General features: G+C 41.5%; 2 protein-coding genes across 2 annotated transcripts; one reads left to right on the forward strand and one right to left on the reverse strand.

Annotated features, from left to right (window-relative positions):
* Nucleotides 1-442: 442 nt before the first annotated feature.
* LOC311132826 (uncharacterized protein) lies at nt 443-9,269 on the forward strand. Its single transcript, XM_084166177.1, has 2 exons — nt 443-720; nt 7,832-9,269. Exons 1-2 carry the CDS (start codon nt 561-563, stop codon nt 9,172-9,174), a joined length of 1,503 nt encoding a protein of 500 aa, XP_084022303.1. The 5' UTR covers nt 443-560; the 3' UTR covers nt 9,175-9,269.
* Nucleotides 9,270-15,485: 6,216 nt separating this feature from the next.
* LOC311132831 (uncharacterized protein) lies at nt 15,486-18,681 on the reverse strand. The gene is made up of 11 exons (XM_084166183.1): nt 18,176-18,681; nt 17,799-18,077; nt 17,388-17,636; nt 17,036-17,152; nt 16,912-16,936; nt 16,729-16,826; nt 16,513-16,563; nt 16,299-16,379; nt 16,144-16,197; nt 15,785-15,847; nt 15,486-15,633 (listed from the first exon to the last, which is right to left on the reverse strand). The coding sequence occupies exons 3-11, from the start codon at nt 17,599-17,601 to the stop codon at nt 15,626-15,628; spliced, it is 711 nt and encodes a 236-aa protein (XP_084022309.1). The 5' UTR covers nt 17,602-17,636; nt 17,799-18,077; nt 18,176-18,681; the 3' UTR covers nt 15,486-15,625.
* Between the last annotated feature and the right edge of the window lie 5,875 nt (nt 18,682-24,556).

Consider the following 24,556-nt stretch of genomic DNA (forward strand, 5'->3'; position numbering starts at 1 on the left):
GAATGGTCAGACTGATGTTATTGTTGATACATTAAATATATACTTTCCAGAATAGATCTCCTTCCATTTGTCAAATACTATTTCTCATGCATTTTCACCTAATTCTGCTAATTCATGATATAGATGTATTATTTTATGGAGTATTGATATACAATCGACTCCTGAGAAGTAATTGATTCTCCCAGATCATCCCGTACTTATGATAACGATTAGTTACCGGAGTGTAACTCCAGTTCTATGAGTGGAGCGGAGCCCCATAGGGGAGCTAGAACCACTGTTTGTCTAATGTTTTTTTTATTTTTATGTAGTCATCGTTTCCCTTTACTCGTTGTAGGATGGCTACCTTGCACAGTAGCAAACCCCCAACCAGCTGGCGGCGCTGTTATGCGTTTCTGGACTTGCCACGCATTAGAACTAAGGTATCTTCTAAAAATCCTTGAGTATAACACGGAAGTAGGATTTGAGACGAATTTGTTTTGATTTTGAACGTTCATTGTGTGGAGTAAAGAAATACCAACTGACTCAATTGAATTTGCTACCCAACACTAATTTGATAGAAAATGTCTAAACTAGAGTTGTTGCGTGTGTTTTTGAATGAGCGTTTAATGGCTACTGCTGTGGAGATTTTCGGGGCAGTTGAGAAAACGGTAGTTGTGTACCAGGAGGAGAATGATCGGCTACGGAGACTGCTGCGGATCACACCGAAGATAACATGTATAGGTTCGTATGTATACTGAACCAAAATATAAACGCAACATGTAACAATTTCAAAGATTTTACTGAGTTACAGTTAATATAAGGTAATCAGTCAATTGAAATAAATTAATTTGGCCCTAATCTATGGATTTCACATTACTGGGAATACAGATATGCGTATGTTTGTCACAGATACCTTTAAAATAAAAAGGTAGGGGCGTGGATCAGAAAACCAGTCAGTATCTGGTGTGACCACAATTTGCCTCATGCAGTGCAACACATCTCCTTCACATAGAGTTGATCAGGCTGTTGATGGTGGCCTGTGGAATGTTGACCAACTCTTCAATGGCTGTGCAATGTTGCTGGATATTTGCGGGAACTGGAACACGCTGTCGTAGTTGTCGATCCAGAGCATCCCCAAACATGCTCAATGGGTGACATGTCTGATGAGAATGTAGGCCATGGAAGAACTGGGACATTTTCAGCTTCCAGGAATTGTGTACAGATCCTTGCAACATGGGGCCGTGCATTATCATGCTGAAACATGAGGTGATGGCGACGGATAAATGGCACGACAATGGGCCTCAGGATCTCATCACGGTATCTCTGTGCATTCAAATTGCCATTGATAAAATGCAATTGTGTTCATTGTCAGTAGCTTATGCCTGCCCATACCATAACCCCACCGCCACCATGGGGCACTGTGTTCACAATGTTGACATCAGCAAACTGCTCGCCCACGAGACACCATACACACAGAAGTCGGTTATGATGGTGAACTGCAGTCAGGTCAAGACCCTGGTGAGGATGACGAGCACACGGATGAGATTCCCTGAGATGGTTTCTGACAGTTTGTGCAGAAATTCTTCGGATGTGCAAACCCACAGTTTCATCAGCTGTCCGGGTGGCTGGTCTCAGACGATCCCGCAGTTGAAGAAGCTGGATGTGGAGGTCCTGGGCTGGCGTGGTTACACGTGGTCTGCGGTTGTGAGGCCGGTTGGACTTACTACCAAATTCTCTAAAACGAGAGAAATGAACATTACATTTTCCGGTAACAGCTCTGGTGGACATTCCTGCAGTCAGCATGCCAATTGCACACTCCCTCAAATCTTGAGACATCTGTGACATTGTGTTGTGTGACAAAACTGCACATTTTAGAGTGGCCTTTTATTGTCCCCAGCACAAGGTGCACCTGTGTAATGATCATGCTGTTTAATCAGCTTCTTGCTATGCCACACCTGTCAGGTGGATGGAATATCTTGGCAAATGAGAAATGTTCACTAACAGGGATGTAAACAAATTTGTGCACAACATTTGAGAGAAATACGCTTCTTGTGCATATGGAAAATTTCTGGGATCGTTTATTTCAGCTTATGAAACATGGGACCAACACTTTACATGTTGAGTTTTTATTTTTGTTCAGTATATAATTTTACATAAGAAATGTCAGTTTGTAATTTTTGAACATTTGGAAATGAATTCAAATTGATTATTTAAGAGGTTGGCTTATTTGGAACACCCATGCATGGGCTTAAAGGGTACACTTGGTACCCATTAAGCCTAGTCTGGACTTTTCACATATTTTATGAAATATTTTATCTTATAAAAAAAAAAAATGTGTAAGTAAAGTCATGAAACTTCACGAGAGATTAATCTGTCATTTTATATGTACTTCTCCTACAAAAATTAGGGCAGTATATGTTAGAAATGTCTAAACTTCGATTTTGGTGCACTTAGTAGGTACACTTAATAGGTATACTGTGAAGGTACTTCACACTTAAGGAAGTTAAGCTACGTGAAAGCCACCCTTAAGAAAATATAGTTTACTTGAAGGCCTAGTGCAGTCAAAAACGTGATTTTCCTGTATTTTATATTTCCACACTATGAGGTTGGAATAATGCTGTGAAATTGTGAAAATTATGATAATGCCCTTTTAGTGTAAGAGCTGTTTGAAAAGAGCCTGACATTTCATCCCGTTTCGGTGGGATGGAGTTTTGGCCTACCTGGTGACATCACCAGGCGGTAAATTAGTTAATAGACCAATAAGAAAGAGTTCCAAACTTCTCTGCCAATAACAGCTACTTTTAGTTTTTTTAGCCAATTTTTGTGATCAGAAGACAAATAACTTTGTTTTTACAGCCTCTTTTTTTTGTACATAATACACACATTTGACATACATGGCACTTTTTTTACACAGCAAAAATATAGTTATTTGTTATACATCAGGATAGGGCTCAATTCAAATTGAAGGCAGTCAATTCAGAAAATAAACTAAAATTACAAATGATTTTCAATTCCTTCTTAATAAACTGACAAGTAGAAGCTATTTATTTCAAATTTATTTACATTTCTGAATTTAAAAAAAAATATATTTCCTGAATTGACTGCCTTTAATTCGAATTGAGCCCAACTCTGACATCTGGATAGATAGTACTTAAACATATCAGGTAAACGTGATATAGTGTTTTTAGTCATAACTATTATAAATCATGAGCTTTTAATCTTACCCCTCAGCTACCCTCAGCCCACCCCACGTATTTCTGTAGACCACCCTCTTATGATTTCCATGTGCCATTTATTTTTCAACTGTGCTATGTTGTTTCACATAAATTCTGAACCGTTGTAATTGCATAGTATCTACAGATTGTAAGTCAAAGATTAATATTTTTACTGAAGAGTTATTTTTTGTTGATTGACTATGGTTTTCCTAATCTCCCAACAGTGCTATTTGTATGGTTAGTTTTAGGTGAGTGGTGTGATTTTTCAGCCATTCATGAACCTGTGACCAGAAACAAGCTACATAGGGGCAATACCAGAATAAATGATCTAGTGATTCTGTCTCTTCGCAGCTATAAAAGCTAGTTTTCAGTATTCCCAACCCCACTCAGAACACTCCCAGACAGTCCTATCAAAAATTTAGAAATTGCTCTTTCACCAAAAGTATGTGGACACCTGCTCGTTGAACTTCTCATTCCAAAATCATGGGCATTAATATGGAGTTGGTTCCCCCTTTGCTGCTATAACAGCCTCCACTATTCTGGGAAGGCTTTCCACTAGATGTTGGAAAATTTCTGTGGGGACTTCCATTCAACCACAAGAGCATTATTGAGGTCGGGCACTGATGTTGGGCGATTAGGCCTGGCTCACAGTCGGCATTCCAATTAATCCCAAAGGTGTTCAATAGGGTTGAGGTCAAGGCTCTGTGCAGGCCAGTCAAGTTCTTCCACACTGATCTTGACAAACCATTTCTGTATGGACCTCGCTTTGTGCACGGGGGCAGTGTCATGCTGAAAAAGGAAAGGGCCTTCCCCAAACTGCTGCCACAAAGTTGGAAGCACAGAATCGTCTAGAATGTCATTGTATGCTTTAGTGTTAAGATTTCCCTTCAATGCAACTATGGGGCCTAGCCAGAACCATGAAAAACAGCCCCAGACCATTATTCCTCCTCCACCAAACTTTACACTTGGCACTATGCATTGGGGCAGGTAGTGTTCTCTTGGCATCCGCCAAACTCAGATTCGTCAGTTGGACTGCCAGATGTTGAAGGGTGATTCATTACTCCAGAGAACGCGTTTCCACTGCTCCAGAGTCCAATGGCGGCAAGCTTTACACCACTCCAGCCGACGCTTGGCATTGCGCATGGTGATCTTAGGCTTGTGTGCGGCTGATCGGCCATGGAAACCCATTTCATGAAGCTCTTCAGCACTCGGCACTCCCATTCTGTGAGCTTGTGTGTCCTACCACTTCGCTGCTGAGCCGTTGTTGCTCCTAGACATTTCCACTTCACAATAACAGCACTTACAGTTGACCAGGGCAGCTCTAGCAGGGCAGAAATTTGATGAACTGACTTGTTGGAAAGGTGGCATCCTATGACAGTGCGAAGTTGAAAGTCACTGAGCTCTTCAGTAAGGCCATTCTACTGCCAATGTTTGTCTATGGAGATTGCATGGCTGTGTGCTCTATTTTATACACCTGTCAGCAACAGGTGTGGTTGAAATAACCAAATCCACTAATTTGAAGGGGTGTCCACATACTTTTGTATATATAGTGTATTATTTTTATTTTTTACCATTTTCATTTAAAACAAATCACAGTAAGGTACTTAATGTCACCCAGAAATTATTTGATGTTGAGGTAAAAACGTCTGCATTTGACTTTTAACTCAAGTTACTTTTAAAAAGTAGTTCACAAACTACTTAGAGATAAATTATCATATCTAAATCTGAAATGACATAGACTACCTATTGCAAGAACAGAATGTGTAATTTTGCCTATTAAAAACAAAAACTACTTCAAGTGAGGATTAAGTAGGTCTGATACTGAAAAAGCAAGTTCCAGTAGTTAGCAACACCTCTACATGGCAAAAAAGTGTTTAACTTCTGAAAACACTACCAAGATTTTAATTTAGTTAAATTACCACCAAGATACTGCAAAATGTAATTAAATGAGTCCCGAGTGGCGCAGTGGTCTAAGGCAGGTAGGTACGACAGATCCTGGTTCGAATCCAGGCTCTGTCGTAGCCGGCCGCGACCGGGAGACCCATGGGGCGGCGCACAATTGGCCCAGCGTCATCCAGGGTAGGGGAGGGAATGGCCGGCGGGGATGTAGCTCAGTTGGTAGAGCATGGCGTTTGCAACGCCAGGGTTGTGGGTTCGCTTCCCACGGGGGGTATGAAAAATAAAAAAATGTAAATGTAAATGACTTGTTAAAGGCCCGGTACAGTCAAAATTTAGTTTTTCCTGTTTTGTATCATATTGTACAACAGCTGATGAAGCGAACGCTGTAATAGTGTGAAAAAATGTGATCATTGTTAATTCCTGATACTTGCTGGTTGAAAATACAATCTACACAGGACCTTCTAATCGGCCTGTTTGCATGGGTGGGAGTTTTGGCTTGCCTGGTGATATCACCAGGTGGTAAATTGGTTTATAGACCGATAATAAAGAGGGTTCCAAACCTCTCTGCCAATAACAGCTATTTTTAAGTTTCCCCCTCCCCATTCAGACCACTCCCAGACAGTCCTAGCCACATTTTTGTTTAAGAGCAATTTTGGCCATTTTAATGGAAAACTATTACAGTAAGATACCTAATTGTTACCCAGAAATGATTTGATATTTATTTAAAAACAGCTGCATTGGGCCTTTAAACTACATGTAGTTCACTACTCCCCAACACTGCCAATTAGCTAGGCAGGCCAAACGCATTTTCATGATTAACTAATATAAATAATCAATAAATCATAGCACTTTTTGGGGCTCATTCGGCAGTTTTTACCTGATTTAAGTAGATCTCTGTTGAAAAATTGTCTTAAAAGTACAATTTACACTGCTCAAAAAAATAAAGGGAACACTTAAACAACACATCCTAGATCTGAATAAATGAAATAATCTTATTAAATACTTTTTTCTTTACATAGTTGAATGTGCTGACAACCAAATCACACAAAAATGATCAATGGAAATCAAATTTATCAACCCATGGAGGTCTGGATTTGGAGTCACCCTCAAAATTAAAGTGGAAAACCACACTACAGGCTGATCCAACTTTGATGTAATGTCCTTAAAACAAGTCAAAATGAGGCTCAGTAGTGTGTGTGGCCTCCACGTGCCTGTATGACCTCCCTACAACGCCTGGGCATGCTCCTGATGAGGTGGCGGATGGTCTCCTGAGGGATCTCCTCCCAGACCTGGACTAAAGCATCCGCCAACTCCTGGACAGTCTGTGGTGCAACGTGGCGTTGGTGGATGGAGTGAGACATGATGTCCCAGATGTGCTCAATTGGATTCAGGTCTGGGGAACGGGCAGGCCAGTCCATAGCATCAATGTCTTCCTCTTGCAGGAACTGCTGACACACTCCAGCCACATGAGGTCTAGCATTGTCTTGCATTAGGAGGAACCCAGGGCCAACCGCACCAGCATATGGTCTCACAAGGAGTCTGAGGATCTCATCTCGGTACCTAATGGCAGTCAGGCTACCTCTGGCGAGCACATGGAGGGCTGTGCGGCCCCCCAAAGAAATGCCACCCCACACCATGACTGACCCACCGCCAAACCGGTCATGCTGGAGGATGGCAAATGCCAAACGTCCTGCACGGTGTTGGGCTGTAAGCACAACCCCCACCTGTGGACGTCAGGCCCTCATACCACCCTCATGGAGTCTGTTTCTGACCGTTTGAGCAGACACATGCACATTTGTGGCCTGCTGGAGGTCATTTTGCAGGGCTCTGGCAGTGCTCCTCCTGCTCCTCCTTGCACAAAGGCGGAGGTAGCGGTCCTGCTGCTGGGTTGTTGCCCTCCTAAGGCCTCCTCCACGTCTCCTGATGTACTGGCCTGTCTCCTGGTAGCGCCTCCATGCGCTGACAGACACAGCAAACCTTCTTGCCACAGCTCGCATTGATGTGCCATCCTGGATGAGCTGCACTACCTGAGCCACTTGTGTGGGTTGTAGACTCTGTCTCATGCTACCACTAGAGTGAAAGCACCGGCAGCATTCAAAAGTGACCAAAACATCAGCCAGGAAGCATAGGAACTGAGAAGTGGTCTGTGGTCACCACCTGCAGAACCACTTCTTTATTGGGGGTGTCTTGCTAATTGCCTATCATTTCCACCTGTTGTCTATTCCATTTGCACAACAGCATGTGAAATGTATTGTCAATCAGTGTTGCTTCCTAAGTGGACAGTTTGATTTCACAGAAGTGTGATTGACTTGGAGTTACATTGTGTTGTTTAAGTGTTCCCTTTATTTTTTTGAGCAGTGTATATTCCCAAAACATAAGTTGAAAATGATAACATACTGTTGCTGCTTCCTGTTGTCATGGATTTTTGATGTATTGCTCAGTATCAAAACCCTGGTTTTAAATGTCCAATTTCATAACCAATATGCTGAATTAAGTTGTGATATTTGACCAAAACATAAAAAAATACTCTCTACACGTCACACTTGTGTTCAGATAACTTGTATTTTGCTCAATTAGCACCTTATAATATACCACATACTATTTGTGTATGTTTAGTGTAGCTAGGTGTACTCAGGTATGTCTAAAGGCTGTATAGATTATAGAGATCTATGATTCAAGTATACTATTTCATTCTGTGTTATATAGATAACCTCTGTTCCTTCTTTTCTTCGCTCCAGACTCCCTGCAGCTCTCTCCCGTAGTTTCTGAAGAGGAGGTTCCCCCTGAGCAGCAGCACTGTGAGCAGGAGTGGAGTCTCAGTCTGGGGCAGGAGGACCTAGAGCACACACAGATTAAAGAGGAACAGGAGGAACTCGGCACCAGTCTGGAGGAAGAGCAGCTTCAAAGGCTGGAGGCTGATATCATAGAGTTTAAATTCACTCCTTTCTGTGTGAAAAGTGAATGTGATCAGGAGGACCCACTTTGGTCCTTGACTCTTCCCCAAAACCAGACTATGGAGAACAGAGAGAGTGACTCTAAACCAGTGGATCCTAAACCTTTTGGCACTGTGACCCACCTAAAGGGTCTCGACAATCCCTGTGGCCCTCCAGATAATCAAAACAATGACTCCAGCCACTGCTCAGTCATAAGCCGCGACCCAGTAGGACTTGACAGCAGCCCACCATTGGGGGAACACTATTCCAAACCCATCACCACGTCTAGAAAAACTCACCGCTGCTGTGACTGTGGTGAAACGTTTTCTCTGAAAGCTGACCTGCAGAGGCATGTTACTCTCCCCAAGAAGAGACCCAGTGAATGCTGCTTCTGCAATACACACTACAACTCCACCTGTAAACTGAAGGCCCATGTCCAACTCTGTCACAGTGGGAAACCCTGCACCTGTCCTGTTTGTGGCAAGACCTTCAAACTGAAAGGAGATCTGTCCAAGCACATGATGATTAACACAGAAGAGAAACCATTTAGCTGTGTTGACTCTGGGAAGAGCTTCAATCTCAAAGAACACTTAACCGTGCATATACTGACTGACGCAGAAAAGAAACCATTTAGCTGTGGTGTCTGTGGAAAAGGCTTTAGTCAGAAGGGGTCCCTTAAGAAGCATATATTTACTCACACAGGAGAGAAACGATTTAGCTGTAGTGACTGTGGGAAAGGCTTCAATCAGAAGTGGACCCTATCTGAACATATACGTACTCACACAGGAGAGAAACCATTTAGCTGTGGTGACTGTGGGAAAAGCTTCAATTTGAAGGGGAACCTAAGGAAGCATAAACTGACTCACACAGGAGATAAACCATTTAGCTGTGGTGACTGCGGGAAAAGCTTCAATTTGAAGGGGAACCTAAGGAAGCATAAACTCACTCACACAGGAGAGAAAACATTTAGCTGTTGTGACTGTGGGAAGAGCTTCAATCTCAAGCAACACCTAAACATGCATAAATTGACTCACACAGGAGAGAAACCATTTAGCTGTGGTGACTGTGGGAAAAGCTTCACTCAAAAGTCTAGCCTGCTGACGCATATGAAAACCATCCACAAAGGAAGAAACCAGGATGAAAATTGATAAAGCAATTAAATTAGGACAAAGAGATCTTATGTAAGAAGAGGGGAATGTGCAGGATGTGCACATCACTCTACATCCGGCTGTACAGTTAATATGTTGCTGTGTTTTGTATATATATATATATATATATTTTTTTTTTTTTTTTTTGGGGGGGAATGGCAACGTTGCAAGGGGAGATCATGCTGTCATAATGCATTTGATGTAATGAATTGTAGGTCCATTTTGAATCTGTAGAATGACTACATTACCCATAATGCTAATTGACTAGATTTTACAAAAGTACCATGGCAATTATGCATCACAATAATAATATGCATTTTCACAACATGCAGCAATCCATGGTATAGAAGGTACGGTAACACTTTACTTGACATCCAGCGTCATAACACATTATGACACGGTCATAACCCATTATGACACAATCATAACCGCTTTACGGCTGGTTATGACACCTACAGTGCATTCGGAAAGTATTCAGACCCCTTGACTTTTTCCACTTTTTTGTTACGTTACAGCCTTATTCTAAAATGGATTTAAAACACCCCCCCCCCCCCATAATGACAAAGCAAAAACTGGTTTTTAGAAATGTTTGCAAATTTATTACAAATTAAATGAAATATCACATATATACCGTGGCTTGCGAAAGTATTCACTCCCCTTGGCATTTTTCCTATTTTGATGCCTTACAACCTGGAATTAAAATTGTTTTTTGGGGGGTTTGTATCATTTGATTTACACAACATGCCTACCACTTTGAAGATGCAAAATATTTTTTCTTGTGAAACAAACAAGAAATAAGACAACAAAACAGAAAACTTGAGCATGCATAATTATTCACCCCCCCCCCCCCCCCAAAGTCAATGCTTTGTAGAGCCACCTTTTATAGCAATTACAGCTGCAATTATCTTTGGGTACAGTGGGGAAAAAAAGTATTTAGTCAGCCACCAATTGTGCAAGTTCTCCCACTTAAAAAGATGAGAGAGGCCTGTAATTTTCATCATAGGTACACGTCAACTATGACAGACAAAATGAGGAAAAAAAGGGTAGGTAACAACACATCTGCCACGCTGATCCTCAACACGGGGGCCCATCAGGGGTGCGTGCTCAGTCCCCTCCTGTACTCCCTGTTCACCCATTACTGCATGGCCAGGCACGACTCCAACACCATCATTAAGTTTGCCGACAACACAACAGTGGTAGGCCTGAACACAGACAACGATAAGACAGCCGATGGGGAGGAGGTAAGAGACCTGGCTGTGTGGTGCCAGGATAACAACCTCTCCCTCAACGTGACCAAGACAAAGGAGATGATTGTGGACTACAGGGAAAAAAAGAGGACTGAGCACGCCCCCATTCTCATCGACGGGGCTGTAGTGGAACAGGTTGAGAGCTTCAAGTTCCTTGGTGTCCACATCACCAACGAACTATCATGGTCCAAACACACCAAGACAGTCGTGAAGAGGGCACAACAAACCCTATTCCCCCTCAGGAGACTGAAAAGATTTGGTATGGGCCCTCAGATCCTCAAAAAGTTCTACAGCTGCACCATCGAGAGCATCCTGACTAGTTGCATCACCGCCTGGTATGGCAACTGCTCGGCCTCCGACCGCAAGGCACTACAGATGGTAGTGCGTACGGCCCAGTACATCACTGGGGCCAAGCTTCCTGACATCCAGGACCTCTATACCAGGCGGTGTCAGAGGAAGGCCCTCAAAATTAATATATTTGACTGCATAAGCGTATAAGCAGACTGAAAAGTGTACGGAAGGGATTATTATGATATCCAAGTACCTTGGATGGTTGTGTCATTACCACACTTTACTGTTGCAGAGGCAGTTTTACAACTGACTAGGTTGGAGGCGTTGCACGTTACACTGATGTCTCCCTCTGCTGCTGAGAGAGAGAAGTGAATCTGCTGGGCGTCCCCGTACATCTCATTGTCTCTGTCGAGAGAGAGAGAGATCTCAGAATCAGAAGTTTTGTTGTTCATCTTTAGTCTCCCCTCGAACTGGGATCCAGGTGAATATACACCTTCTGAGTTGAATTCTACAATATCCTTTCCTCTATACTTCCACTGCAATGATTTTAAATGTCCCCTCTCTAAGCCTGCCAGCAGCTCCACGGAGTCCCCCACTCCTATTTTACTTCATTAAAGTCCACTCCTCCACCACATTCAGCAGAACAGGATGAGATGCAGGAAAAGAGAAGTGGGGGTGGATCTGATAACCCCTCAGCTCACAAGTACAAATCACACTGTGGTTACTGTGTAATTACTCACCACCAATGCATCATATACTGCATGGGCGACATTATAAATACATGTCAGTCTGAAATAAGGTATTATATATCCTTACACAACAAAACCTCTGTCATGAATTAAGACAAAATAAAGTTACAGCTCAATGAAGTGTGGTATTTAGGGCATAACTGCAGTTATCCTAGTCCTGCAGTGTATCTTATTATGTAATAGAAACAATCATTCCATACAGTCCCATATTGCCTTAAATGTAATGAATGACGTGCATCTAGCACAGGGTCATAAGATATGTTGCGTTCTAGAAGCACTGCAACAGCTGCTGACCCAACCACACCATTGGCACTCATTCAAAACTGCAGAATCAATACATCATGATATGTTGCTGAATATAGGTATTATATAGGTGTTATCACACAGTAATAAAGCAAAATATCAATGTATTGATCAGTATGATGGTGGTGGTTTTGGAGCGTGTGTTTCCTAGCTGCTGCTGGTTGTGTGGTTAATGGTCATGATGTTTCACAGATACCGGTAGCTTTGTTACTTTATGAGCAGACCACTCAAAGTTGCAGAGAAATATAGAGGGAGAGAGAGGGTTCGGGGGAGGAGAGAAAGAGTGAGAAAGAGAGAAAGTGTGGCTGAGGGGACATGAAACACCTGCCAACTTTTTCAGAAGGTAGTGGGTCCCAGGATACTGACAAAGACCCCCCGTCTACGTTTCAGGTAACATCTTGTGGTGATGTCATTTCCAGTTTCTGTTTCTCAGGAGCAGTGACAATGACCTGGCTGCTGGCTGTCTGTCTGACCACATAGACATAAACACAGACACAGAAACCCCCTAACTGGAACAGTGACCTTCCAGACCATGCAGGGACACTGAAAATAGCAGTCAGAGTCATACACCACTAATGTCATTAATCGTCATGACCTATCTTTAGGATGAGGAGGCAATATGGGAGAACTGGTAATCATGCATACATACGTAGGTTACTACTTGGAATTCAACACAGTAATGGAAATATTCAATAGTGTTTCCATGTAAATACCACACCCTGGCTCATGAGCCTGAGTCTGACCTTTGCTTACTTGGAAGACCCCTTTGCCATCATAGACATGTGCATGTCCACATTTCAATATTAAAGAGGAAGTGATACACAGTACCAGTAATGACCAGCTCCTCAGAACTCTTGCAGAGTGTATATGACATCATAAAACAGAGAAGGACTGTTATTTTCAGGCACTCTCTTCCCCAAAAAGTCATTCTGAAAATCTCAATGGGCCTTCAGCTGATGGGGTACGACATTTGAACTTTGCTCTTGAGGCATTTATGTTATATTCTTCAAGATTCAATTGGTATATACAGCACCAGTCAAAAGTTTGGACACACCTACTCATTCAAGGGTTTTTCTTTATTTTTTACTATTTTTTGCATTGTAGAATAACAGTGAAGACATCAAAACTATCCAATAACACATATGGAATGATGTAGTAACCATAAAAAGTGTTAAACAAATCAAAATGTATTTGAGATTCTTCAAATAGCCACCATTTGCCTTGATGACAACTTTGCACACTCTTGGCATTCTCTCAACCAGCTTCATGAGGTAGTCACCTGGAATGCATTTCAATTAACAGGTGTGCCTTCTTAAAAGTTCATTTGTCGAATTTCTTTCCTTCTTAATGCCTTTGAGCCAATCAGTTGTGTTGTGACAAGGTAGGGGTGGTATACAGAAGATAGCCCTATTTGGTAAAAGACCAAGTCCACATTATGGCAAGAACAGCTCAAATAAGCAAAGAGAAACGACAGTCCATCATTACTTTAAGACATGAAGGTCAGTCGATCCGGAAAATTTCAAGTGCAGTTGCAAAAACCATCAAGCGCTATGATGAAACTGGCTCTCATGAGGACGGCCACAGGAATGGAAGACCCAGAGTTACCTCTGCTGCAGAGGATAAGTTCATTAGAGTTACCAGCCTCATAAATTGCAGCCCAAATAAATGCTTCACAGAGTTCAAGTCACAGACACATCTCAACATCAACTGTTCAGAGGGGACTGTGTGAATCAGGCCTTCATGGTCGAATTGCTGCAATGAAACCACTACTAAACATTGTAGAGCCAACTTTTGCAGCAATTACAGCTGCAAGTCTCTTGGGGTATGTCTCTATAAACTTGGCACATCTAGCTACTGGGATTATTGCCCATTCTTCAAGGCAAAACTGCTCCAGTCCAAGACATTTAAATGTTTCCCCTTAAACCACTCGAGTCTTGCTTTAGCAGTATGCTTAGGGTCATTGTCCTGCTGGAAGGTGAACCTCCGTCCCAGTCTCAAACCTCTGTAAGACTGAAACAGGTTTCCCTCAAGAATTTCCCTGTATTTAGCACCATCCATCATTCCTTCAATTCTGTCCAGTTTCCCAGTCCCTGCCGATGAAAAACATCCCCACAGCATGATGCTGCCACCACCATGCTTCACTGTGGGGATGGTGTTCTCGGGGTGATGAGAGGTGTTGGTTTTGCGCCAGACATAGCGTTTTCCTTGATGGCCAAAAAGCTCAATTTTAGTCTCATCTGACCAGAGTACCTTCTTCCATATAATTGGGGAGTCTCCCACATGCATTTTGGCAAACACCAAACGTGTTTGCTTATTTTTTTCTTGAAGCAATGGCTTTTTTCTGGCCACTCTTCCGTAAAGCCCAGCTCTGTGTAGTGTACTGCTTAGTGGTCCTATTGACAGATACTCCAATCTCCACTGTGGAGCTTTGCAGCTCCTTCAGGGTTATCTTTGGTGTCTTTGTTGCCTCTCTGGTTAATGCCTTCCTTGCCTGGTCCGTGAGTTTTGGTGGGTGGCCCTCTCTTGGCAGGTTTGTTGTGGTGCCATATTCTTTCCATTGTTTAATAATAGATTTAATGGTGCTCCGTTGGTTGTTCAAAGTTTCTGATATTTTCTTATAACCGAACCCTGATCTGTACTTCTCCACAACTTTGTTCCTGACCTGTTTGGAGAGCTCCTTGGTCTTCATGGTGCCACTTGCTTGATGGTGCCCCTTGCTTAGTGGTGTTGCAGAATCTGGGGCCTTTCAGAACAGGTGTATATATACTGAGATCATGTGACAGATCATGTGACACTTAGATTGCAGACAGGTGGACTTTATTTAACTAATTATGTGACTTCTGAAGGTAATTGGTTGCACCAGATCTTATTTAGGGGCTTCATAGCAAAAGGGGTGAATACATATGCACGCACCACTTTTGCGTTATTTATTTTTACTATAATATTTTGAAGTTATTTTTTTCATTTCACTTCACCAATTTTGACTATTTTGTGTATGTCCATTACATGAAATCCAAATAAAAATCCATTTAAATTACAGGTTGTAATGCAACAAAATAGGAAAAACACCAAGGGGGATGAATACTTTTGCAAGGCACTGTATAAGGCCATATTGGGTAAAATGACACTTTATCTCTGTTCCTTTTTAATCAGGTCAGTAAATAATATCAATTACGGTCCCATTCTCATTTGCTTTAACAGTACCAAGAATTAGAACAGGTCATTGTAGAAATAGTTTTAGTTACTCAGCTCCGTGGTCCTGGAATTCTCTCCTGAACATTTTAAAATGGTATGATCTAGTCACGTTGGTGGAGTTTAAACAAATATCATAGAAGAGTGTGATTGTCTTTAAAACAGCTGCTTTTTTAGTTATGACACTTATTTATTATGTTTATTTACGTAATATGTAATTGTTTTACTGTATGTGTGTCTATAGTTTTGTTCATTGTCGTGTTAGTGTATGTAAGTTGTTTTGTCTGAAACTGTTTCCCCTGCTGCTGTTGGACCAGGTCTCTCTTGAAAAATAGGTTTTATCTCAAGGAGAAAAACCTCTATGAATAAAAAAAATAATAATCCACAAATCAAAGTAGATAAAATTGCTGTAGCTGCAGATAAGATCCATCATCATTACACCATATAATTAAACAAAGTTGTTACAGTAATACACAATTAAACCATGCTTAAATTCAATATATCTGTTGGTAAATAAAATAAGTACAAGGTGTTATTGTGTGTGTGTGTGTGTGTGTTTGTGTTTGAGTCTGTGTGTGTGTGTTTGTAATGTGTGAATTGTGCGTGCATAATCCATGTTCCTGTGTTCCTTCTGCTCCTCCTCTGATGGTGTGTCCCTTCCTTCCTCCCTCAAGGTCCTGCAACATATCACCACACAAAGTTGTCTAGGACATGCAGTCAAACAAACTCTTACATACTTTAAATAGATACATTATACTTTGATATCAGAGCATTAGTTCCATATTAGTATCATATTAAGTATCAATAGCATATGGCTATTAGTCTTACCTGGGGCTGTGACTGGCTTCACTTGAGAATAGACCGAATCTGCCTCAGGTGGGGTTTCTGTTTCTGTAAGGGGTGAGGATAAACATCAGAATAATAGAACAGTTATATACATAATAATATACAGCTAGTCAATAAGGGGTCAAAGAGGTGTGAGGTTATGATAGGGGGAATATGGAAGGAGGGATGTCTAGTCTGACCGTTCTTCTTCTTGGCTTTGACCTTCTGTTTAAAGTCAACCTCATTACATTTCCAGTCAACAAATGAAGGAGTTAGCTTATTGCATATTCTGCATTTTCATCGAAATTCAAAAATCCCACATTTAGATTTCACTGACTACCAACCTGTAGAATGGGTCTTACCTGTAGCCTTCCCTGTCTTGACCTCAGAATAATATTTTAGATCAGCTGTCATTTCTGAGGAGGAAGAGAGAATATGTAAGTTTGTATAACATCTTTGATGATAAAAAAAAAAACTGCTACAGTTTGTATTAATTTCTGTGACAGTTAAGAATTACTTTTTTTTTTCTTGTCCAACTTTTTGAGTTGAATCTGGGCGTACATCACATCACTTGGTCCAGCAGTAGCAGCAGCAGCATCTGAAACATACAGGTAATACACTAATATCTCTACTTAGTCTTAGTATGCTAGTCATATTAAACATATGAAGAACAACTACAACAACAACTCTATACTGTATTCATGCTAAACCTAACATAGAGTAAACAGTACCATTGTCATTGTTGTCTGAGAGAGTGATTTTATCGTAGATGTTAGCGCCACCTGTTGGTCAAAGAAGAGAAAGCAAGATTAATTGGTCGGTTTTCCCTCAGCTTGCCTTGGGACATAGAGTACGGTAACATGTTGTATACAAAGTGGATGGTGAAAAGTCAGTGTGTGAGGTTACAGAGAGAGGAGAGTGACAGTGTTCTGGGCTGAGAGACTGACCATGCTGCAGACGTGTATACCCAGCATCAGGAACCCGGCCCTTGGTAGATCCTTGGTCCTGTTGGGGGTCCAGGTTGGTGCTCTGGGGCTGGGGGGGCCTACACGGAGAGAGATACTCATGAAACACACAGATGATATTTTACTGTATGAAAAGGAACATAGTTGAAAGACAGGTGTACTCACGAGAATGTCCTGTTGCAACAGGAACCTGTAATGAGAAATGCATACTGTTATATCAGGTGGTATCTGTTTTGAAGTTTTGAATTTGAAATTTTTCTCCTAAAATGAGAAATTATGAAAGTCTCACATTTGGCGTTTTTATATCGACACAGCAGTACCAACAGAATGGCCAGTAGAACACCAGCAACAACCAGGCCCACAACCACTACTACTAGGACTAATGTAGAGGGTCCAGGAGTTACGCCTGGAGAGAGAACAGCAAATCACCATCAGACTCTGAGGTAGTTATAGAAAATAAATAAAGTAGTGGACAAAGTGAAACAATTCTGTAGATACATTATATATTTGACATCTAACTTGAGATCAGATGACCAGCCTGAGCTTGCAACTCCAAACCTACAGTATGCTTTTTAACACTACAAATCACTGATGACCACAGATATTATACAAATGAAATGTGATCATAATTATTTTCTCACCTCTCACTGTCACCCAGCTCTCTGGTGATTCTCCTTCAGTAGATTTACACTTATAGAAGCCTTCATCTGACTTGGATACTACAGGGATGGTCATCTCTCCTGTGGTCTCATTCCTGATGAGTTCTCCATCTTTGTAGAAATCAACCTTGGGGTTTGGGTTTGTTTCCTGATTTCTATTTGTACAGAGCAGAGTCACAGAGTCTCCCTCAGTCATGGGATAGGCAGGGCTCTCCAGGATCACAGCACCAGCTGTGTAACATAATATATAAATAAAACTGTAAATCAGGAGTAATCACACACAATATATTAACGTCTTATGAGCTTGTATTTTATATGAGATACATTCATTCAGTTTCAGAATTGAACATTGAAATGTAAAAAAGGTTAGTGAATGTTATACAATAGACGTACCAGCCACTGTGATGTTGACAGCATTACTGTACTCTCCTGATCCAGACACACACCAGTACACTCCACTGTCCTTTTCAAGTGTGAACCTGATGGTACATGTGGACCCTGCTATTGATCCCCAGTTAGAGCCACACCCTGACTCCACTCCTCTCTCTCTGTATCTCTTCAGTCTCCATCCAGTAGAGTTCCCCTTCTCCTCACAGCTTAGTGAGAGAGACTTTGATGTAAAGTGTTGAGTTCTGTTGGGTCTTATTCTGAGAGACACTGAAGGATGCAGGTCTAAAACAAAGAGAGACAGACTCAAACCTAGTTATACTGTACATACACATGAGGATGACTTCAATATGATTCAATGCAGTTTCAATGCAGTTAGTTACCTCCTGACCAGAGAAACTGAGGTTCACTGTAGAGTGTGTGATAGACTGGGTCTCCTCTCCCAGCTCTACACACATATCCTCCTGTGTGATTAGGACCAGCAGGGATCAGAGTGTAGGAGTTGCCAGATAGAGGCTCTACAGAGTAGGACTTGTCCAATAGGGAGGGTAACCCAGCTCTGTAGGGAACAGTTCGGTACCAGAAGAACCTCCAGCCTGTAGATGACTCTTTAACCCCACAGCTCAGAGTAACTGAGTCTCCAGGGTTCAGCCACTGAGGAGAGACACTCAGGACAGCTTGGGGTTGATCTGTTATGAAGGAGATGACACAATTAAAATGTTTGTTCTTTAATTAAATTATTTTAGTTTAACATTTTTACCCATTTTGTTATCATGGTATTGTACCTTACCCCAAAATCAAACTATAGTTTAGTTCCATCATTGATTTCACTGTCTGCTATTTGACCTCATCCCTTTGTATTTTTCTCACTATTTTGTCTCGTTCTCTTGCAATCCCAAGAAAAACAGACTTACCTAACATGATCAATTGTATAGCATTACTTGTCTGGGAGTGTTTTAAGCCATTGAGTTTCTGAAGACCTTCACAGGTATATAGACCATTCTTTGCAGGACTGATTCTGTACTCAGGCTCTGTATTCGCGTAGAACGACTTCCCACTGCTATAAAAAGCATACTCAATCTCTTCTCCTCCCTGTATGTTACATCTGAGAGTGACAGTCTCTCTACTGAATATCTGGGACCAGTTGGGTATGATATATTTTCATTGTTTATTTAAAAAAAAGTGGTTTATTTAACAGAAACAAAGATTTGATGTGTGCAAGAATATGTGAACCCCTTCAGTCAATAGCTTGTGGAACCTCCATTAGCAGCGAAAACTTGGACTAAATGTCTCCTATAGCCAGTAATCAGTCTCTGACATCTGTTTGGAGGGATTTTTGCCCAGTCCTCCTTACAGAACTCAGTCAATTGAGTGAGGTTTGAGGGGTGTCTGGCATGAACTTCCCGCTTCAGGTCCTGCCACAGCATCTCGATTGGATTTAGGTCAGGACTTTGACTTGGCCAATCCAAAACACAAATCTTCTTTCTCCTGAGCCATTCTTTGGTAGATTTGCTTGAATGCTTTGTGTCGTTGTCTTGTTGAAAGACCCATTTTTGTCCCAGCTTTAGCTCTTTGACTGATGGCCTGACGTTCTGTTCAAGAATCTCCTGGTATATCTCAGAATTCATGGTTCCCTTAATGATGTGGAGTCGTCGAGGTCCAGAGGAGGAAAAGCAGCCCCAGATCTTGACATTCCCACCAGCATGCTTGACTGTTGGGATAAGGTTATTTTGGTGGTAGGCAGTGTTGGGTTTTCGCCAAACGTAGCGGTGTTGATTGTGACAAAAAATGTCAAATTTGGACTCATCGGTCCAGAGAATGGACTTCCAGAAACCTTCAGGTTTGTCCAGGTGGTCTCTGGCAAAGTTAAGACTGGCAGTTTGGTTCTTTTTTGACAGCAGAGGCCTCTTCCTAGCAACCCTCCCATGAATGGCATTTCGATTCAGTGTTCTTCTTATAGTTGAAGCATGCACAGTTACCTGAGATGCAGCAAGGGAGGTCTGCAAATCTTTAGATGTTATGTTTGGGTTGGCTTTTACCTGATTTATTATTGTTCTTGTGGCTCTTGGGGACATTTTGGAAGGGCGTCCACTTCTAGGCCAGGTTGCTGTCATGTTAAATGCTCTCTATTTGTAAATTATTTGCCTCACAGTGGACTGATGGAGCTCAAATCTTTTTTAGATGATTTTATAGCCTTCCCCAGATTTATGTGCTCTCACTACCATTGTCCTGATGTCCTCTGAGATCTCCTTTCCTCTCAGCGTGGTGTGCTTTAAATTCACCTGGATGGGTAACACCAAACTGACCAGGTTTCTTATCTCTAACGATCTCTCCTTTGATTGGTTCATTTGGTAGCTAATTATTTACCCACCTGATTCACTTTCCTACTTGATTTAACCAATGCAACTTTTGTTTTTGTACTACACACATGATTTCCTCTATAATAACATATGGTACTAGTAAATATAAACCTGATATTTCAGATCAAAAAGACTGGTTCTGATTAAATTAAGATTTTATGGTAAAAACGGAAAAAATCTGTAATTGCACAAGGGGCTCACATACTTTCAAGCAGCACCGTATATATACAGTACCAGTCAAAAGTTTGGACACCCCTATTAATTCAATATTTTCTACACTATAGAATAGTAGTGAAAACATTAAAACTATGAAATAACATATATGGAATCATGTAGTAACCAAACAAGTGTTAAACAAATCAAAATATATTTTATATTTGAGATTCTTCAAATAGCCACCATTTGCCTTGATGACAGCTTTGCACACTCTTGGCATTCTCTCAACCAGCTTCACCTGGAATGCTTTTCCAACAGTCTTGAAGGAGTTCCCACATATGCTGAGCACTTGTTGGCTGCTTTTCCTTCACTCTGCCGTCCGACTCATCCCAAACCATCTCAATTGGGTTGAGGTCGGTGGAGGCCAGGTCATCTAACGCAGCACTCCATCACTCTCCTTCTTGGTCAAATAGCCCTTACACAGCCTTTTTTTGGTATATATATATATTGTTTTTTGGGGGGGTAGATCAGCTTTAATATTGCAGATAGATTGTAACTTCCATCAATGTAATTGTCTGCATCACTTCCAATCCCCCATGTTTTTTCTAGTATATACAGTGGGGGGAAAAAGTATTTAGTCAGCCACCAATTGTGCAAGTTCTCCCACTTAAAAAGATGAGAGAGGCCTGTAATTTTCATCATAGGTACACGTCAACTATGACGACAAATTGAGGAATAAAATCCAGAAAATCACATTGTAGGATTCTTTATGAATTTATTTGTAAATTATGGTGGAAAATAAGTATTTGGTCACCTACAAACAAGCAATATTTCTGTCTCTCAACAGACCTGTAACTTCTTATTTAAGAGGCTCCTCTGTCCTCCACTCGTTACCTGTATTAATGGCACCTGTTTGAACTTGTTATCAGTATAAAAGACACCTGTCCACAACCTCAAACAGTCACACTCCAAACTCCACTATGGCCAAGACCAAAGAGCTGTAAAGGACACCAGAAACAAAATTGTAGACCTGCACCAGGCTGGGAAGACTGAATCTGCAATAGGTAAGCAGCTTGGTTTGAAGAAATCAACTGTGGGAGCAATTATTAGGAAATGGAAGACATACAAGACCACTGATAATCTCCCTCGATCTGGGGCTCCACGCAAGATCTCACCCCGCGGGGTCAAAATGATCATAAGAACAGTGAGCAAAAATACCAGAACCACACGGGGGGACCTAGTGAATGACCTGCAGAGAGCTGGGACCAAAGTAACAAAGCCTACCATCAGTAACACACTACGCCGCCAGGGACTCAAATCCTGCAGTGCCAGACGTGTCCCCCTGCTTAAGCCAGTACATGTCCAGGCCCGTCTGAAGTTTGCTAGAGTGCATTTGGATGATCCAGAAGAGGATTGGGAGAATGTCATATGGTCAGATGAAACCAAAATAGAACTTTTTGGTAAAAACTCAACTCGTCGTGTTTGGAGGACAAAGAATGCTGAGTTGCATCCAAAGAACACCATACCTAATGTGAAGCATGGGGGTGGAAACATCATGCTTTGGGGCTGTTTTTCTGCAAAGGGACCAGGACGACTGATCCGTGTAAAGGAAAGAATCAATGGGGACATGTATCGTGAGATTTTGAGTGAAAACCTCCTTCCATCAGCAAGGGCATTGAAGATGAAACGTGGCTGGGTCTTTCAGCATGACAATGATCCCAAACACACCGCCCGGGCAACGAAGGAGTGGCTTCGTAAGAAGCATTTCAAGGTCCTGGAGTGGCCTAGCCAGTCTCCAGATCTCAACCCCATAGAAAATCTTTGGAGGGAGTTGAAAGTCTGTGTTGCCCAGCAACAGCCCCAAAACATCACTGCTCTAGAGGAGATCTGCATGGAGGAATGGGCCAAAATACCAGCAACAGTGTGTGAAAACCTTGTGAAGACTTACAGAAAACTTTTGACCTGTGTCATTGCCAACAAAGGGTATATAACAAAGTATTGAGAAACTTTTGTTATTGACCAAATACTTATTTTCCACCATAATTTGCAAATAAATTCATTAAAAATCCTACAATGTGATTTTCTGGATTTTTTTTTCTCATTTTGTCTGTCATAGTTGACGTGTACCTATGATGAAAATGACAGGCCTCTCTCATCTTTTTAAGTGGGAGAACTTGCACAATTGGTGGATGACTAAATACTTTTTCCCCCACTGTATATATATATATATATATATATATATATATATATATATATATATATATATATATATATATATATTATGAAGTTAAATGAAGACTAATGAAATTAGTGTACCAATCAGTTTAAAGTATGATCTTAGTTACATACACCAAATGTCTTCAATTATTACATGAAATGAGAATGAATTAATGGAGGAATCTGAACAGCAATTGTAGACAGACCCTTTTAAAACGACTAAATAGCCTCCTTAAAATGGGGACCAATGTCAAGTGGTTATGGGCATGGAGGCAGTGATGTGAACGAGAGATAAGATGACTTACCTGTCACCGTCAGTCTGACTTTATCACTCCACTCAGAAAACGTATTCTGATCAATATGTTTACCCAGACAGCTGTATTCACCACTGTCTGAAATCTTAACCTCACTGATCTCATATTCATGTTCCCTACTGAGAGTGTCTACATCATCCTTGATCCATGTGTATTTCCAGTCAGTGACTTCTCCCCTCGGTATGTTACATCTGAGAGTGACAGACTCTCCACTGAATATCTGGGATGAGTTGGGGTGTATGGTCAGAACAGCCTTTGCCCGTCCTGCACAAAATAAAACCAGCATGATGCAATTGCTTTAAACACGTTATTTTCAGACACTCAAAACACAAAATATGTCTATCCAAAAGCAGCTTTAAAAATCACAAACAAAGAAATATGATGAAGCATTAACAGATGAAGGCTTGATCAAGTGTACAAATACAGTGGGGAAAAAAAGTATTTAGTCAGCCACCAATTGTGCAAGTTCTCCCACTTAAAAAGATGAGAGAAGCCTGTAATTTTCATCATAGGTACACGTCAACTATGACAGACAAAATGAGAAAAAAAAATCCAGAAAATCAAATTGTAGGATTTTTAATGAATTTATTTGCAAATGATGGTGGAAAATAAGTATTTGGTCAATAACAAAAGTTTCTCAATACTTTGTTATATACCCTTTGTTGGCAATGACACAGGTCAAACGTTTTCTGTAAGTCTTCACAAGGTTTTCACACACTGTTGCTGGTATTTTGGCCCATTCCTCCATGCAGATCTCCTCTAGAGCAGTGATGTTTTGGGGCTGTCGCTGGGCAACACAGACTTTCAACTCCCTCCAAAGATTTTCTATGGGATTGAGATTTGGAGACTGGCTAGGCCACTCCAGGACCTTGAAATGCTTCTTACGAAGCCACTCCTTCGTTGCCCGGGTGGTGTGTTTGGGATCATTGTCATGCTGAAAGACCCAGCCACGTGTCATCTTCAATGGCCTTGCTGATGGAAGGAGGTTTTCACTCAAAATCTCACGATACATGGCCCCATTCATTCTTTCCTTTACACGGATCAGTCGTCCTGGTACCTTTGCAGAAAAACAACCCCAAAGCATGATGTTTCCACCCCCATGCTTCACAGTAGATATGGTGTTCTTTGGATGCAACTCAGCATTCTTTGTCCTCCAAACACAACGAGTTGAGTTTTTACCAAAAAGTTATATTTTGGTTTCATCTGACCATATGACATTTTCCCAATCCTCTTCTGGATCATCCAAATGCACTCTAGCAAACTTCAGACTGGCCTGGACATGTACTGGCTTAAGCAGGGGGACACGTCTGACACTGCAGGATTTGAGTCCCTGGCGGCGTAGTGTGTTACTGATGGTAGGCTTTGTTACTTTGGTCCCAGCTCTCTGCAGGTCATTCACTAGGTCACTGATAATCTCCCTCGATCTGGGGCTCCACGCAAGATCTCACCCTGTGGGGTCAAAATGATCACAAGAACGGTGAGCAAAAATGTGTGGTTCTGGGATTTTTTGTGATCATTTTGACCCCACAGGGTGAGATCTTGCGTGGAGCCCCAGATCGAGGGAGATTATCAGTGGTCTTGTATGTCTTCCATTTCCTAATAATTGCTCCCACAGTAGATTTTTTCAAACCAAGCTGCTTACCTATTGCAGATTCAGTCTTCCCAGCCTGGTGCAGGTCTACAATTTTGTTTCTGGTGTCCTTTGACAGCTCTTTGG

This window comes from Coregonus lavaretus (assembly GCF_964263955.1).
Source record: "Coregonus lavaretus genome assembly, chromosome: 7".
Taxonomy (NCBI): Eukaryota; Metazoa; Chordata; class Actinopteri; order Salmoniformes; family Salmonidae; genus Coregonus; species Coregonus lavaretus.

Excerpts from the sequence above, each read along its gene's own strand:
- LOC311132831 (XM_084166183.1), bottom strand. The coding sequence starts at position 17,601 with ATGACTGAGGGAGACTCTGTGACTCTGCTCTGTACAAATAGAAATCAG. Across the intron at positions 16,827-16,911 it reads TGTTGCAACAGGACATTCTC|GCCCCCCCAGCCCCAGAGCA; the intron begins GTGAGTACACCT and ends CTCTCCGTGTAG. Across the intron at positions 16,198-16,298 it reads GTTGGACAAGAAAAAAAAAA|AAATGACAGCTGATCTAAAA; the intron begins GTAATTCTTAAC and ends CTTCCTCCTCAG.
- LOC311132826 (XM_084166177.1), top strand. The coding sequence starts at position 561 with ATGTCTAAACTAGAGTTGTTGCGTGTGTTTTTGAATGAGCGTTTAATG. Across the intron at positions 721-7,831 it reads ACCGAAGATAACATGTATAG|ACTCCCTGCAGCTCTCTCCC; the intron begins GTTCGTATGTAT and ends TCTTCGCTCCAG.